Source organism: Micromys minutus (genome assembly GCF_963924665.1).
Source record: "Micromys minutus genome assembly, chromosome: 19".
NCBI classification, from domain to species: Eukaryota; Metazoa; Chordata; class Mammalia; order Rodentia; family Muridae; genus Micromys; species Micromys minutus.
The window spans coordinates 17,830,703-17,846,391 of record NC_137954.1 but is presented as its reverse complement, the minus strand read 5'-3'; the positions used below and the strand labels follow the sequence as shown (position 1 = coordinate 17,846,391).

General features: G+C 37.2%; 1 protein-coding gene across 1 annotated transcript in view; it reads left to right on the top strand.

The window, feature by feature from the left end:
* Positions 1-520: 520 nt before the first annotated feature.
* The window catches only part of KANSL1L (KAT8 regulatory NSL complex subunit 1 like), a gene marked incomplete at its 5' end in the record, with an annotated part of 82,623 nt that continues 67,454 nt past the window's right edge, over positions 521-15,689 (top strand). The window contains one exon of the mRNA XM_080933201.1: positions 521-1,611. Coding sequence (XP_080789327.1) covers positions 521-1,611 — 1,091 coding nt within the window. The remainder of the gene's footprint in view (positions 1,612-15,689) is intronic.

Here is a 15,689-nt window from a genome sequence, read left to right as displayed (position 1 = left end):
TTCTTTCTTTCCTTCCTTCCTTCCTTCTTTCTTTCTCTTCCTTCCTTCCTCTTTCCTTCCTTCCTTCCTTCCTTCCTTCCTTCCTTCTTCCCTCCCTCTCTCCCTCCCTCCCCTCCCTTTTTCTTTTTTTCTTTCTTTCTTTTTTTTTTTTTTGTTTTTTTTTTTGGTACTGCTGTAGATAAAACCCAGGGTCTATATGTGCTATACAAGTGCTGTGCTATACAAGTGCTATACAAGTGCTGTACCATGGAGTATCTCTGTCTAGTACTGTGCAACTTTAATTGGAATTGTGACTGTTAGGCTCACCGTCAGAGTGGAGAATAGCAGCTTATTATTGAGATAATGTGGGAAGTTGAGAGATAAAGGAAATCTTTGGTGCCTTACTCATTTTAATCAGAAACATCAAACATAAAAGTTGCCCTTGGCAAAAGTGTAAGCATTAAGCTTTTGGTTCCTACACGTTTGATCATGTATTTTTTATGTAATTTTAGGCTTCCAGTAATTATCTCCAGGATTCGCCATGACCCCAGCTCTGAAGGAGGCAACAACAAAGGGTATCTGCTTTTCATCCTTGCCAAGTACCATGGAATCTGAGAAGATGCTGTGCATGGAAAGTCCGAGAACTGTAGATGAAAAGCTTAAGGGAGGAGACACTTTCTCTCAGATGTTGGGATTTCCGACTCCTGAACCAACTCTAAATACTAATTTTGTGAATTTAAAACATTTTACCTCCCCTCAGGCTTCAAAACATTTTCAGACAGTTCTTTTAATGAGTTCTAATTCAACACTAAATAAGTATAATGAGAATTATAACCAAAAGAAAGTAATGGAGTCCAACTGCTGTAAGCTGAAAAACGTCCTGTGTAATGGCAGCAGTATTCAGCTCAGTAAGATCTGCCATTCTCATTCTGAGAAGGAGTTCATCAAAAAGGAACTCTCAGATACCACAAGCCAGTGCATGAAAGATATACAAATCGTTTTGGATTCGAATCTTACCAAAGACGCTAATGTAGATAAAATACATCTGCAAAACTATAAATGGTACCAAAAGAATGCACTTTTGGATAAACTCACCGATACTAAGATTAAAAAGGGTTTATTGCAATGTGCTCAAAAGAAAATTGGACCCAGTCACTCGGATGTGCCTACTAGTTCCTCAGCTGCTGAGAAAGAGGAGGAAGTGAATGCTCGTTTACTTCACTGTGTGAGTAAACAGAAAACGTTACTTAGCCAGGCTAGAAGAGCTCAGAGACACTTGCAGATGCTCCTGGCGAAGCATGTTGTTAAGCACTATGGTCAGCAGATGAAATCTTCTATGAAACACCAGCTGCCCACAATGAAGATATTTCACGAGCCCACAGCAGTTCTGAGTAATAGTTTACTTGAACACACTAAAATTAAGCCAGAAGTCAACATACTGGCTTCAGAGACCAAGTTTTGGGATGATACAAACAATGGCTTTTCTCAGTGTACAGCTGCAGAAATCCAAAGATTTGCACTGTCTGCTACAGGGCTGTTGTCTCATGTTGAAGAGGGTCTGGATTCTGATGCCACCGATAGCAGCTCAGATGACGAGTTGGATGAATATACCATTAGAAAAAATGTGGCAGTGTAAGTGTAAAATTCCTAGATTTTTCTCCTATTCTGCATACAGTAGCAATTATATTAGTTTCAAGATACATCATAAGGAAGTAGGTTTTTTAAAATCTTACTACCATGATCTTTAAGTTACAAAACACTGGTGAATTTTAAAAATGTTTTCTTTTTTTCCATACAATATATCTTAACATTTTTTGTTCCTCAACACCTTCTGAGATCTTTCCTCACTCCTTATCACCCAGCTTCATGTTCTTTTCTTTCTTTCAAAAATAAAACAGAAGAAACAACAATAAAACCAAACACAAAATAAACCTGAAAAAAATAACACAAATTTATCAAAACAACCCAAAAAGCATGAACACACACATACACACACACATACACACACACTCACTCACTCACTCACTCACTCAACACCATGGAGTCCCTTTTGTGTTGGCCAACTACTTCTGTGAATGGAACCTTCCCTAGGAGTGCGGTTGATAACACTCCTTTAGAGAAAACTGCTCATTAGTCAATTGCAAATAGGTCCTTGGTTAGGGGTGGGACTTTGTATCTTGTCCTCAGTGCTGGGACTTTGTTTGAATCTGTGGAGTCTTGTGTGTACTGCCACGGTCTCTGTGAGTTGTGTCTGTAAGAAGAAGCTGTTTTCTTTAGAATCATACACCATAATCTTTCTGTCTTCACTTTCACATAGACTCAGAGTCTTAAGGTGAGGGCTCTGACAAAGACATCCCACTTAGGGCCGAGTGCTTGAAAGTCTCTCACTGTTTGCATATTGTCCAGTTGTGCATCTGTTTATTGGTTACCATTGACTGCAAGAAGCTTTTCTATGGAGGGTTGAGTGATGTTCTGCCGTATAGGTATAGCAGGTCATAAGGAGTCATTTTACTGCTATGTTCTTTTAACAGAATAATAGTAGGTTTTCACTTAGACCTGTCACCTAGCGAGTCTCAGGTTGTTGGCCACTTTAGTAGTGTCAGGTTTGGGTTCCGTGTTATGCCACCATTCCACCATTATGTCTTTCAGGTTTGTTATATGTAACAAGGTTTGTAGCCAGATGAGATTGATCATAACTTTTCTCCTCTAGTAACAATGCAAAGTACCTTCTAGCACCATGAATCACTAAGTAGGAGTGAAGCTTCTCCTAGTCTGCCAGCTTGATTTCTCCAAGTTTGATGATACAAGTTGTGTTTTCAGCAGTAATGCCTTACCATCATGTTAATGGAAAGTAACCAACAGCTTTGGTAACAGCCTGTCATGGTTCACTGGAGAGAGATCTATCTATGGGGCTGTTTTGGCCAATGATTTAAAAGATGAGCCGATTCCTGGCACTGGAGGTTTTACTTGGTAGTATGTCTGGTTGGGACATTCTCTACCATTATATGTTTACTCTGTTTAAACTCCTTTCATATATGTATGTTAGGAGGTCTCTACAGTGTTCCGTGTGGCTTTTCAAAAGGTCGTCAGTGTTGTTTCTCTCCATATTTCCACCTTTACCCTGCCTTTCCTTCTTCCTCAACTTAATTCTCTTCTTTTGGTTTCCCTTTTATTCCTTTATAACACTAGGCTCTATTTAGTCTATTGAAGATCTCTTCCGTGGTTCTTCACTACTACTTAACCTAAGTGGTTATTCCTATTGAAACACATACCTAAATCACAAAAGCTAACATCCAGATATAAGACAAAACATGGGATGTTTGTCTTTTTGACCTACATTACCTTAGTCAGGATGGTGGTTGTTAGCTGCATCAATTTATCTGAAAATTTCACCATGTTTTTCTTAAAAACTGAATATTTTATTGTGTAAATGCACTACATTATTATTACCCATTCATCACTTGCTGGACATCTAGACTATTTCCAGTTCTGCTATAAGGAATAGAAAAGCAGTGAACATGGATGAGCAAGTTCCCAGGAGTGGTGTGGCTAGGTCTTGTGGAAGATCTGTTTCTAGCTTCCGGAGGAACTACGATCTTCGTAGTGGCTATCTATATCAATTTACACATCTATCGGCGAGGATTAAATGTCCCCTTGTTCCTGCATTCTTGCCAATACATGCTGCCATTTGTTATATTGATCATGGCATTCTGACTGGGGTAAGATGAAATTTCAAAGTAGTTTTAATTTGTATTTTCTTGATGTTGAACATTTGTTAGTAGTGTTTTTCAGTCATTTGCATTTTCTCTTGTGAGAACTCTTTGGCCTATATACCCCAGTTTTTAATTGGGTTATTTTTCTGATGTTCAGCTTTTCTGTTCTTTATATATTGTTGAAATATATAATCATTTAATAGATTATAATTGGTTAAAGACTCTTTTCCCCTTCTGTAGGCTATTTTTCTTGAATGATGGTGTTGATTGCTTGATACTGACACTTTTTAGCTTCATGAGGTCCCATTGTTGTTCTTAAGGCCTGTGGTATTGGCAGCCTGTTCGGAAAATCTTGCCAACGGCTCCAAGGCTACTTCCCATTTCCTCTTCTGTCAGGTTCAGAGTATCTGGTCTTACTCTGAGGTCTTACATCCGTTTAGAGTTGGGTATTGTGCAGTGTGGTCCATTTTTATTCTAAATGCAGCTATCCAGTTTGGCCAACACCATTTCTTGAAGATGTTGTCTTTTCTTCAGTGTATAGTTTCAGTTTCTTTGTCAAAAATCAGGTGTCTGCATATATGTGGAGTTATTTTCTGGCTTTTCAATTCTGTTCTGTTCATCTGTGTGTGTGTGTGTGTGTCTGTGTGTGTGTGTGTATGTATGTGTGAGAGAGAGAGAGAGAGAGATAGAGACTAGTTTTCTGAGATAGAGTCTCACTATGCAGCTATGTCTGACTCACTATGTAGACTAGACTGCCTTCCAGTTCACAGAAATCTACCTTCCTCTGCCTCTTGAATGCTGGCATTAAAGGTGGGCATTACCCACTTGGCTCAATGTATCTGTTTTATGATAGTCTTATAATTGATAGCTCTATAAAAGGACTTAAAATCTGAGATAATGGTACCTTACAATGTTTTATTTCTCAAGTCTTATGTGTGAGTCAGATATGTCAAGTGTCAGCCCCAGATCTTCTGTAAAGACTTCAATTCACAAGGTTTGTTTTATTCTGTTTTATAAGATGTCATAGTATGTGGGCCTATGACATCTTCTTGTGTCCTTGAGAGCATCTAGGATTAATTACACTTAAAACAATGTACATGCCATGCCAATAATTGTCCCACTGCATTGTATGAGGAATAACAAGGAAAAAGGCCTTCCATCTGTTCCATACGGAAGTGGTTTCAGAGATGATAGAAGTTTTCTGTATGTTTGGTATATAATAGGTGTCATATAGCTATTGAGGTTTCAGAATCTGTGATTTTTTGGATCTGCAGATGTTACAGTATCTATGGATACAGAATACTGCACCTACTATTTACACGTGAGTTACTTTACAACTTGTGGAAAACTTACACACAGGAATAGTAATACTAATTAGTCATTTTTCTATTCTTGAACGCAATTAAAGCCTGAACACTTAAGAAATTACATGGGACATCCTTGCTGGCTTTGTGAATTTGTGCGTACATGTAGAGTATTGTTACTTCACAGAAGGTAGAGACTGGTCTTAGATAGCCCAGGCCTTAACTGAACTCACTGTGTAGCCAAGGTTGGCCTTGAACTCTTTATACTCTGGCTTATGTTTCCTAACTGCTGGGATTATAAGTATGCCTTTGATCAGCTAGGGTTTTGTTTGATGAGAGAATATAATAGTATTTCAATGCACAATCTCTACTCAACCTGGAACTATAACAAATAGAAAACATCTATTATTTCATCTGAAGTACCTGATTATCTGCTAAGAACTGAGTTTTCAATTTAATTTGACTTGAATTTAAAGTCACATGCTATAGTTAGAAATTTCTTGGGGTCTAATAATGTTCCTTAATTGATACAACTTCCTGAATATAACTGACATTTTGGTTAGAAATAGTCTTCTATTTTTTTAAACTTCCCAAAATGGATCATTATCATAGAATTAGAAACAAAATTGTTTTATTACTCAATATAGAATTAGTACATTCATTTTTAAACTGAGTAAAATGTGAAGCAAAGTGATCATTTGTGTCTCTGTGTTATGATGTCACTGACATTTGCTTGGATGTGGGAACTAGAGTAGTCCCTATGCAGTGTTTCTCCTTTGGGCTGCTATTTTGCTGGTTAGTTCTATGTGATATCTCATTTAGTTCTGTCAATACCTATGGGAGGTAGTTGTTGCTATCCTGTTTCACTTAAACCATCGCTCCAGCACATGGTAATGCCCCTGCCTCCAATCTGTGGCTACTTTATAGATGTCATGCTTCCCACATTCCGACACCATTCCTGAAAGTGCATCTGCATGGCAGATCCAGGTCCAAGCGAGAGCTCAACCAGGACTGTCAGGTTGAAAAGAAACCATAAAGACCCCCTTTCCATCTTCCTGTTGAAGAGCACAACAGCCCTTGCTACTTCAGGGACACCCAGCCTGAGACGTTGAGAACCTGTGTAGTCTGCCACTCTGGCCTCAGGGAGCATTGGAGTGTCTCTGCTCTGCCTGACTGAAGCAGCGCCCTGCACTACACCTTGCAGGCAGTGGTGCCCCATGGGTGCCTGTTCCTAAAGAGGAGAACAGGTCTATTGAATATGTTACGAAAAATAAGATGCATGCAAACAATTCTAGAAATAGTACACACACACCATCAAAGAGGCACAGTTTTTCAATAACTGGCCTCACGGAATAAGAAGTTCTATGAATTATCTGCCTGCAAAAGAATTGCTTTAAGGAAGCTTGGTAAACTATAAGAGAATATGGATAATAAAATCAGGCCAATGGTATTTAAGTACAGGAGAGACTGAAAGAGAGAACCAAAGAGTTTTGAACTGAGAAATGCAGTAAAAGAAAAGTGCAAGAGGGCATCATCGGTCAGTGTGCTCAGACAGAGGAGGTCTCAAAATGAAAGGTTACTTGGAAAAATCCAGTTAGAGGAGAAACTTTAAAGAAGAAAGCCTAGAAAACTTAAGGGGTTTCCCCAGTGGTGCTAGTTTAGTCAGTAATTAATGAAAAGGGGGGAAAGTTTTTAAGGGAATAATGACTGACAAGAAGTGTATCTTAGAAAATGTATATCAAGGGTAGGAGAATCAAGAGTTTCCAGTTGTAAAGACACTACAGCAAGACAGAAGCTCAGAGAGCTCCAGCAGGTGAGACAGCTTTGCAGGTATGGAGGACCGCATTGGTTCCTGGCGTCTTCGTGATAGAAAGAACTGACTCAGCAGTAGTGTTCTGACCACCACACTTGTCTTGTGGCATGTGAACACCCACACATGATACATACTAAGTGAATGAAAATTAAGAAAAAAAAATCACCGGCAAGGCCTTGGATGTGGCAAAAGATCTGCATATAGAAGAGAACTCCTGGGAGGCTGTTTGCGGTAAGAGTAAGTAGTCAAGTCAGAAGACCGTGATTACTTGAATGTTCTGTATAGTGTGTATAAATAACATGTTCACTGTGAAGGTCGAATGATAACTTGAAGTAATAGTAATATGAGGTTATAGTGGTTACAGAATGTAAAAGTGTAAATGTGACAGCAAGTCATGAAATGGGATAGGAGTAAATGTTTTTGTATGCAATTTGAGTATGTTCCCCAAAGGGTACATGTGCTCATAGTAGAGCAGTGTTGAGAGAATGTGTTAGCTTTGGAAGGGTATTTTACTAGGAGGTCATTGTGACGATGCTTAGGTGGGTGGCTGTAAAATGGTAAGAGTGGCCCCTCACTTGTTTTTCTGGCTTTGAATCTCTTCATATGATACCTACGTCATCACTTCCATAGTGATGCCATTTGGCAAAATATAGCCAGGAATCCTTCGCCAGAAGCCAAACAGAAGGGGCTGCACTGACTGGGTTGTCAGTCTCTGACTTTCCTCAAAAACCACCAGCTAAGTAGACCTTTTTCTTTCCAGGGCACCAAGTGTCAGCTATGTCACTACAGTATATTTGCTGTGTCAACTAGTGTATGTGTTGCCAGTTGTAAAGTAGAATCACAGCTGAACCGTTTTCATGTCTCATGGATACCACTTATTTATTATACCAGTATATCATACCATATATTAACTTCAGAAAGGACTAAGGAGTCAAATCATAACAGAAATTCACTAGAACCTGAAGAAGAAACAAACACTACATTTAAAAAATAGCAATAACAAAAGTAGCACTAAGAAATCTGCACCTATTTATAATTAATTTAGCATCATTCTTAAGAATTGTTGAGTGCATTGGGGAAAAACAAAGGCCCAACTATATGTTCTCCAGTAGGATATTTCAGCTTTACAAGGAGACTTAAACTACAGGGAGTTAAAAAAAAAAAAAAAAAGCATCCTATACATACAGAAAGAGACCAGGAATTAGGTATATGTACAGCAGAAAACATTAGTGAAGCACTGCAAAGCAAAGATTATTATACAATGAATTAGAAAACAGTTTATCAAGAGATGTATAATTATAAACACAACCTGACATTATGGTAAGTAATTTAGAAGGAAAAAATGAGACAGGATCTCTCTATGTAGCCCAAGCTGGTGTGGAATTTAGTATATAGCTGGCATTGAATTCAGTATCCTCTCCATTCAATTATCTCCCAAGTGCTGGTGTGCGCTCTCATACCTGTCCTTATGAAGCAAATGTGAATATATCTGACAAAACATATTAACTCAGGAACAATGGACTGTAATAAGTCACATTCAGCAACAGGTAAATCATCCAATAGGTTATCTAAAAACCACCACTGGGCATGGGCTACACTTTGGATCAAATGGACCTAACACATAGGACATCTATTCGATAGCAGTAGAGTATAGACTCTTTAGAGATGCTCATGTAACATTCCTTAGAACACATTACAGATAGGACATGAGGTAAATTCTAAGGAAGACTGAAACTGTATCTGTGGGCAGTGAGATGGCTTCCCTGGGGAGCAGTGCCTGCCGTGCAGCCTCACCACTCCCGCCTTCTGCACATTGTCACGGGTCTCCGCTTCTTCATATGGCATGCATATGCCTGAAGTCACACTTTTATAGCACAAAAGAATAAAAACTCAGGAAACTTTTACAATTAAAAATGAGATGAAACTAGAAAAAAAGTTTGGGAAAATTAACAAATACATAGAAATTAAACAGTTTCCTAGAAAAGTCAATGAATTAATGAATAAATTTAAAGAGAAAGCATAAAATGTCTTAAGAGACGTTAAAGTGGAAAACAACATATCAGAACATAATGTAGCAAAAGCTGTTATTAATAAGGAAGTGAATAGAAAAACCTACATGAGGAACTATGAAATAATGTTAAGACTAAGGAAAGTAGAAAAGAATGAAGCTCTAAGTGCAGATAAAGACTGTCATAGAAAAAAATTCAGTAGAGAACAAGAAAGAAGCTGAAAATATCAATGAAACCAAATTTTTGCAAAGTTAAAATTAAAATCAATTAGACTAAAAATAATAGACTTATCAGGAGTAAGACAATGGAGGTGATCAAACAAATACAGACGAGTATAGTGTTCTGTTAGGAATATTTGTACTCCAACAAACTGGACAACCTAGAAAAACACATAATTCAATAGCAAGATAATAAAAAACCAAATTTAAACCCACCAATGTTGAGCAAGGAGATAGCAACAGATATGTTATCAAAAGCAAGAACCTACCAGGTGGTGGTGGTGCACACCTTTAGTCCAAGCACTTGGGAGGCAGAGGCTGGTGGATATTTGAGTTGAAGGCTGGTCTATAGAGGGAGTTCCTGGACATCCAGAGCTATGCAGAGAAACTGTCTTGAAAACACACACACACAGAGCAAGAATTTCTGATGGCCTCATTGTTGTATTCTTTGAAACATTCAGAGAACTAATAACAGTCCCTATTCTTTCCTAAAATTGATTAGTATGGACTGCTTCCTGATTCACTTCATAAAGCCATTACTGCCCTACTAGCAAAGCTAGAAAGGGAGGTTGAAAGAAAAAGCCAGAATTCATTATGAATAGAAATTCAAAGTCTTTAACAAAAATAATTCAGTTAAAGGCTTTAATTCATGAATTAAAATTACCATGAACCATTATCTGAGGAATTTATTCCTTGAATGAAAATATGAATTAACATGCACATCAATATTATACCACATAAACAGTACAAGAGCTTATATAATCATCTCAATAATGGAAAAAATTCAGTTCAACATACTTTCTTGGTTAAAATTACCAAAGTTAGTAGAAAAGGAATGTATCTTACAAGATTCACAGATAATCTCTTAGTAATAGCAAACTTGAAAGCCTTCTTTTTAAGATAAGGAACCAGACAAGGATACTTATTGTTCAGACTGGTTCAAGAAAACAGAGTAGGAAATTATGAATCACAGAAATATGACTTGCAGATCTGGAAGATTAGGGAGTTTTCAGGTTGAAGAACTTGGAGATTCAATTCTTGGAAATGTCTTCATACTTGACATCTTCTATCTAGTTTTTCACATGGAACTGGGAGTGAACAAGCCTCTTATGTAAGGACTTTAGGCCTGAGATGGAACAGAACTAGTCACTTCCCAGTGAATACCTCATAAAGGTCACAACATTGCTACCAGGTTTCAAGGAAATCTGAGTAGATGTGAAAATTCATTCTGCCTCCTCCAAGTCAGTACTGGAATTCTCAGCTGAATCAAGAGAAAAGATGTTAAGTAAGCTGTTTAAAAAGTGTTACAATCTTATGAGAAAAACGGGTATCCTGAAAATTGTCTGAAATATGAAACCAGTAAACTTGCTAGATACAAAATCAATGTATAGAAACCAGAACAGTTTCTATACATCCATCCTAATCTGAAAATGTAATCAAGAATAAAAATTCTTTTTACCGTAGCATGAAAACAAATAATTTAGGATTGACTTGATAAAGACAGTGGAAGACATATACTAAAAGCTATAAAACATTGATGAAGATGTCAAAGTAGACACAAGTAAGTGGAAACTCTCCACATTTATTATAGGCATGTGGCAGATGCCTGTAATCCTACTCTTCTCTCTCTGGATATTAAGGTGGGAAGAGTAAGTATCTATTTGATATCAAGATATATTAAAGTTGTCTAAACAAAGTTTGGTGCTAGCAATAAAAATAGATATAACTAAGGAAAGGACTTGAGAGCCCAGAATGAGTTTAACTCATCTGTGTTCAATTCATCTTGGAGAAAAATTCCAACAGCACTCAAATGTAAAGAGACAATTGTTTAAATGCTGAGGAGATTGCACATCTACATGCAGATTGAATTGAATCCTTAGACCAGTCCATATTCCCACATTAGTTCAAGATGGATTATAGACCTAAACAAAGTTGTAAACCTCCTTGGAGAAATTAGAGAGAAAAAACTGGGGATATAGTTCTGGCAAAGATTTTTTTTTTTTTTTTTTTTTTTTTTTGGATTTGGCCTTAAAACAGAGACAAGTGCAAAAATAGGCAAATGGTATTTTATTGAATTGAAAACTGAGGCACAAAAAAGTAACAGTGTGAACAAACAGCCTGTAGAGTGGAAAATTGCTAATCATCCATCTAACAAGTTAATGGCCAGAGAACATACTCAAGCTAGACAGTGACAAGAAAACAATTAGAAATCATCAAAGGACCTGGCTAGACTTTTCTCCAACGAAGACATACAGATGAGATAACATCTTACATGCATTAGTATGGTTACCATAAGATTCACAAGTGCTGGAGAGACTCCAGAGGAAAGGAAACCTTTGCATATTGTTAATATAAATTAGTACAGCTTTTATAGAAAAAAATTTCTTAGGCTCAAACACAGAACTATCTTGTATTCTCCAGCAATCTTACTCTGGGTATTTCCAAAGGAAATGAAATCAGTAAACTGAATCATTACTGCATAACCATTGTAATCTTCATCTACAATCTATTAATGAAATATTATTCAGCCTTTGAAAAAAGTGAAATATATCACTTGTCAAGTAATTGAGCTTAGAAGGCAATAATTAAAAATTAACGTCTGATATCACTTAGAAGGAAAATCTAGAATAGTCATAACGTGAATGCACAATGGACTAGTGCTTGCCCACCTCCTCAGGATGAGGTGGGGAATGAAGGCAGATGTCCACAACATTGACTGTTTCTATTGAGGAGAAATAGTTCTGGAGCTCTTTTGTCAATATGCTGACTACTTGATAGAATATGTTGTGTGCTTGAAAGTTGCTAAGAGTAGATGTAAAGCGTTCTCACAATTAAATATAAGTATGTCAGATGATATATAATTAATTTAAATCATTTCACATTGATTTATACAGGAAAACATTACACTATACAATAATCATGTACATTTTTATTTTTCCCTCAGTAAATTAAATTTTTAAAAAAATCCATTATAGTTTTAAATTATGTTAGAAAAATCCAAGCCCTGCAGATACTACTTGATAAATGAAATTTTAATAAAAATGATAGCATTAAGACTTTTTTAAAATTAAATTTTCATTCTTAGAAAACAGAGCTAATGGAAATTTATATGTACTTTCAATGAAATTCTCAGATTCCACTGTGTATTTTTTGCTAACAGTCAACATTTTTGTTGGCTTGTCTGAGAAAAGGTCTCATATGTAGCTCTAGCTGGCCTAGAACTAGCTCTGTAGACCAAGCTGGTTGTGAACAACTCACAGAAATGGGTTCCTTCTCTGCCTTCTGAGTGCTTGGATTAAGGCATATGTTGCCAGGCCTAGCTCCACAGCAGTGTTTTTAAAATTGGGATATGTTCATGAGTAAAATTAATGTATTTCTCTGAAGTAGGTTTTTGTTAGTTGCGTATCTTTAATTGGTGCTGTCTTAGCATCAAGGAAGTGCAGTAGTTGAGTTTGTACATGTAAACCCTAAAGATTGTTTACAATATTGACGTTTATCACTTTAAAAAACTGTCATTTTCTTACATTTTAAAGTGTGGCTATTATGCACACTTGTTATACAGAATGATGTGACTATAATGTAATGTTTAATTTGCACTACTTCCAAACCACTCCAATCTTGTCAATATTTTTAAATATTTAGGGTTCCGTCTATGTTACTGTCTACTTTTGGACAAGAGGAATATGTATGATGGATGAATATGCACAGGATATTTATTGAGTTATGTTTTTCTTTGCCAATATGCTTCAGTCTGCTTTTTAAAATTATGTTTTTGTTTCTCTATGTTGACTGTTGATAGTTGCCAATGTTCTGAATCACACAAGAATTGCACTTTGCAGATAGGAAAAGTAGTAGTGACAGTGTACATGAATTTGTACCCTGCTTTTCTCTCTTCCTTTGGCTTGGTAGGACTTGAGAAAGGGAGAAGGAGGGTAGAACTAAATTTTCTGATTAATGGATGAATTCTTTTAAAGTCATACTAGAAAGCTTTTTTAGGTGGTTTATTCAGAGTTCTGCCAGGGTTCTAGTCAAATTTAATACCTTCACTCTTTAATTTTGTTTGTCATTATGTAACATTTCTAAGCTTCACTTTTCTTACTTTAATATTTTATATTATTTTTGTGGTTACTGGGGCAGAATCTCACCATGTAGCCCATGTTGGCCTTGGACCCACTATCCTGCCTACAAATCACTAAGTTTTAGGATTGGTTCATGAGTCAGCATGTCTGGCTGACAGTGAACACTTTAATTAAGAACTTGTTAACTGATCCTAATAGCAGTATCGTTGAAGGAGAGCTCCATTAAGATAGACTAAGCCGTCATAGCAGGGAGACCCCCACATATCACATACGGAGCTTTTTTTTCCATCTCACTTACCAGTTAACAATTAGCCAGCATGCTAAGACCTGTTGGCTCTGCTGTCCCTGCACTGACTCACTGGCACTGTCTTCATTTTCACACCCAGCTGTTTTTAAGAAGCCATTCAATTAGATTAAAAGGCAAGCTCCAGCAGATGCACAGATTATTTTGGCTTACCTCTTATAGTCAGACTTTGAAACTTAGACTTAGTAGAATTTTAGACTCCAACTGTTCTGCTAAGGGCTCGGAATTGAGTTCTGTTATTATAATTCAAGCATTCCAGATACCGAGGCAGGAGGATTATAAACCTGAGGGTAATCTAGGCTATAAAGAGATTCTGATATGGTATTAGACTATACTATATAGCATTGCTCTCTTTTAAAAACCACAGGAAAAAAGAAAAATGGTGACATTGGTTGGGAGTTATCTTTGGCCTTTCATATACCCATGTTTACCTTTCTACAGAAAATATATCAATTTCTCCAAGATGACAAGTTAGAATCATACAGTGGAGTAGAATATTCCTCTGTTGTGTTAAGATTTGGTTCATCAATGTGGTGAGCTGCCAACTGGCGAACATACTTTGACCTTCTGTTTCTTATATGATGTAGTAAGGACAAGAAAGCTACAATAATAAAATTCATAGTAAAGGCCAGTGGGTTGAAAGCACTTTCTCGGTCAGCACGAGGATCTGAGTTTTGATGCCCAGCTCAGAATTAAAAAGCTGGAGGTAGCTGCGTATATCTATAATACCACTCCTGGGGTATGAAGAAATGGCAATCCTGGGATAGTTGGGCACTGAGTGTATAAAATGGATGAACTACAGTGCAACCAGTAAGCAGCTCTGTCTCTAAAAACAAGGACAGCACTTTAATTAGACACCTGATGTCTGCCTCTGGCTTCCACAGGTGTGTCCAACATCATATACAAAAGTACTCTAATTGGTTAAAAGACAAATGTGGATATGCGCAGTAGTTCCTGGTCTTTACAACACCAAAACCTGCTGTAGCAGTAGAGTAGCTCTTAGAGGAACCCTGGTTTTGCTTTGTGAGGTAACAGTCCTTTCCTTAGTTTTCTATAGAATCTCACTTTGCTGTCTGAGAATGTATTCTCATATCTTTTATGATTATATGCCTTCATAGTAAGCCATTATCAGATGTTTCATTCCATTCTTAACCCTGGAACCCAGGTTTAGTTTCTGTTAGTGTTGTGACAGACAGCTTTTGCTGAGTTCTCAGTGTTTCAAATTTTTCCCATTTTATAAATTATATGCGAAAATAACCAAAGCCAAATTTCTCCATTGTTGGTAATTAAGCTTTGTTAATTTTCTTTCCTTTCTTTCTTTTTTCCATTCCTAGAAATCTTTATTCATTAGGGGAAGGTTCACAGCAAGTCACCTGAGTACGGGATTCACTCCTCCCAGGCAGCCATGGGGAAGTGGAATTCGCATCAAAATACAAGGAGCAACAGTGCTAGTGACAGCACTTCTCCCTTCTATCCAATTAAAAGACTCTTAGCTGAGATATAAATTGAGCACAAATATTACCATTCTGTAATTTATAAAGAACAAAATACACATAAGACCCAGTCCATCATTTTGTCAATTAAACAGAGCACTCTGTTATCTATCCTGATTTAAGAAAGGCTTAATCTATGTTATGCCTGGATAGCTTGTATCCTATCGGAAAGCTATGTTCTCTCAATGCTAAATAGCCTGGGTTGGCTGTGAGACTATAACTAGTCTTTCAACCCTGTCAGAAATCCATCTGAGAATGACCAATATTATCTGAAAATATAGAAAGCCTAACATAGCTTCCAGAACTGAAACAAGTTGTAGAGACAGCTGCCTACCTATGTAGTCCCTGTGTTGTCAGGAAGTTGGAGCATCAGTCTTCTGGTCCAGTAACCTGACAGACTTTAGTGGAACAGGAATTACTAAGGACTAGCATATTCTGTCTCGGCAGAACTAAGCTGTACTAACGTGTAATTTGTGTCTTCTCAAGAACAGTGCAGGTTTGTTGGAGAAATAGGCAGTTTCTGCCCAGTGGCTACCCAGCCACAGTGTCCATCCTTTCCTGGAGGTAGAGATGCTCAGTGTCTTCTCTGAATCCACAAGTAGGGAGCTGTTAAGAGCAGCTATGTCTCAACAAGTGAATAACATTAAACACCACATTCTGTGGATTTCTGACTTTTTGAGAACTATATAAAGTAATCTGGACTGTCACCCATTAACTACTCTCAGCTATTTCTGACAAAAATATCTTTAAAACACCCTAACAGTAAACTCAAAGCCA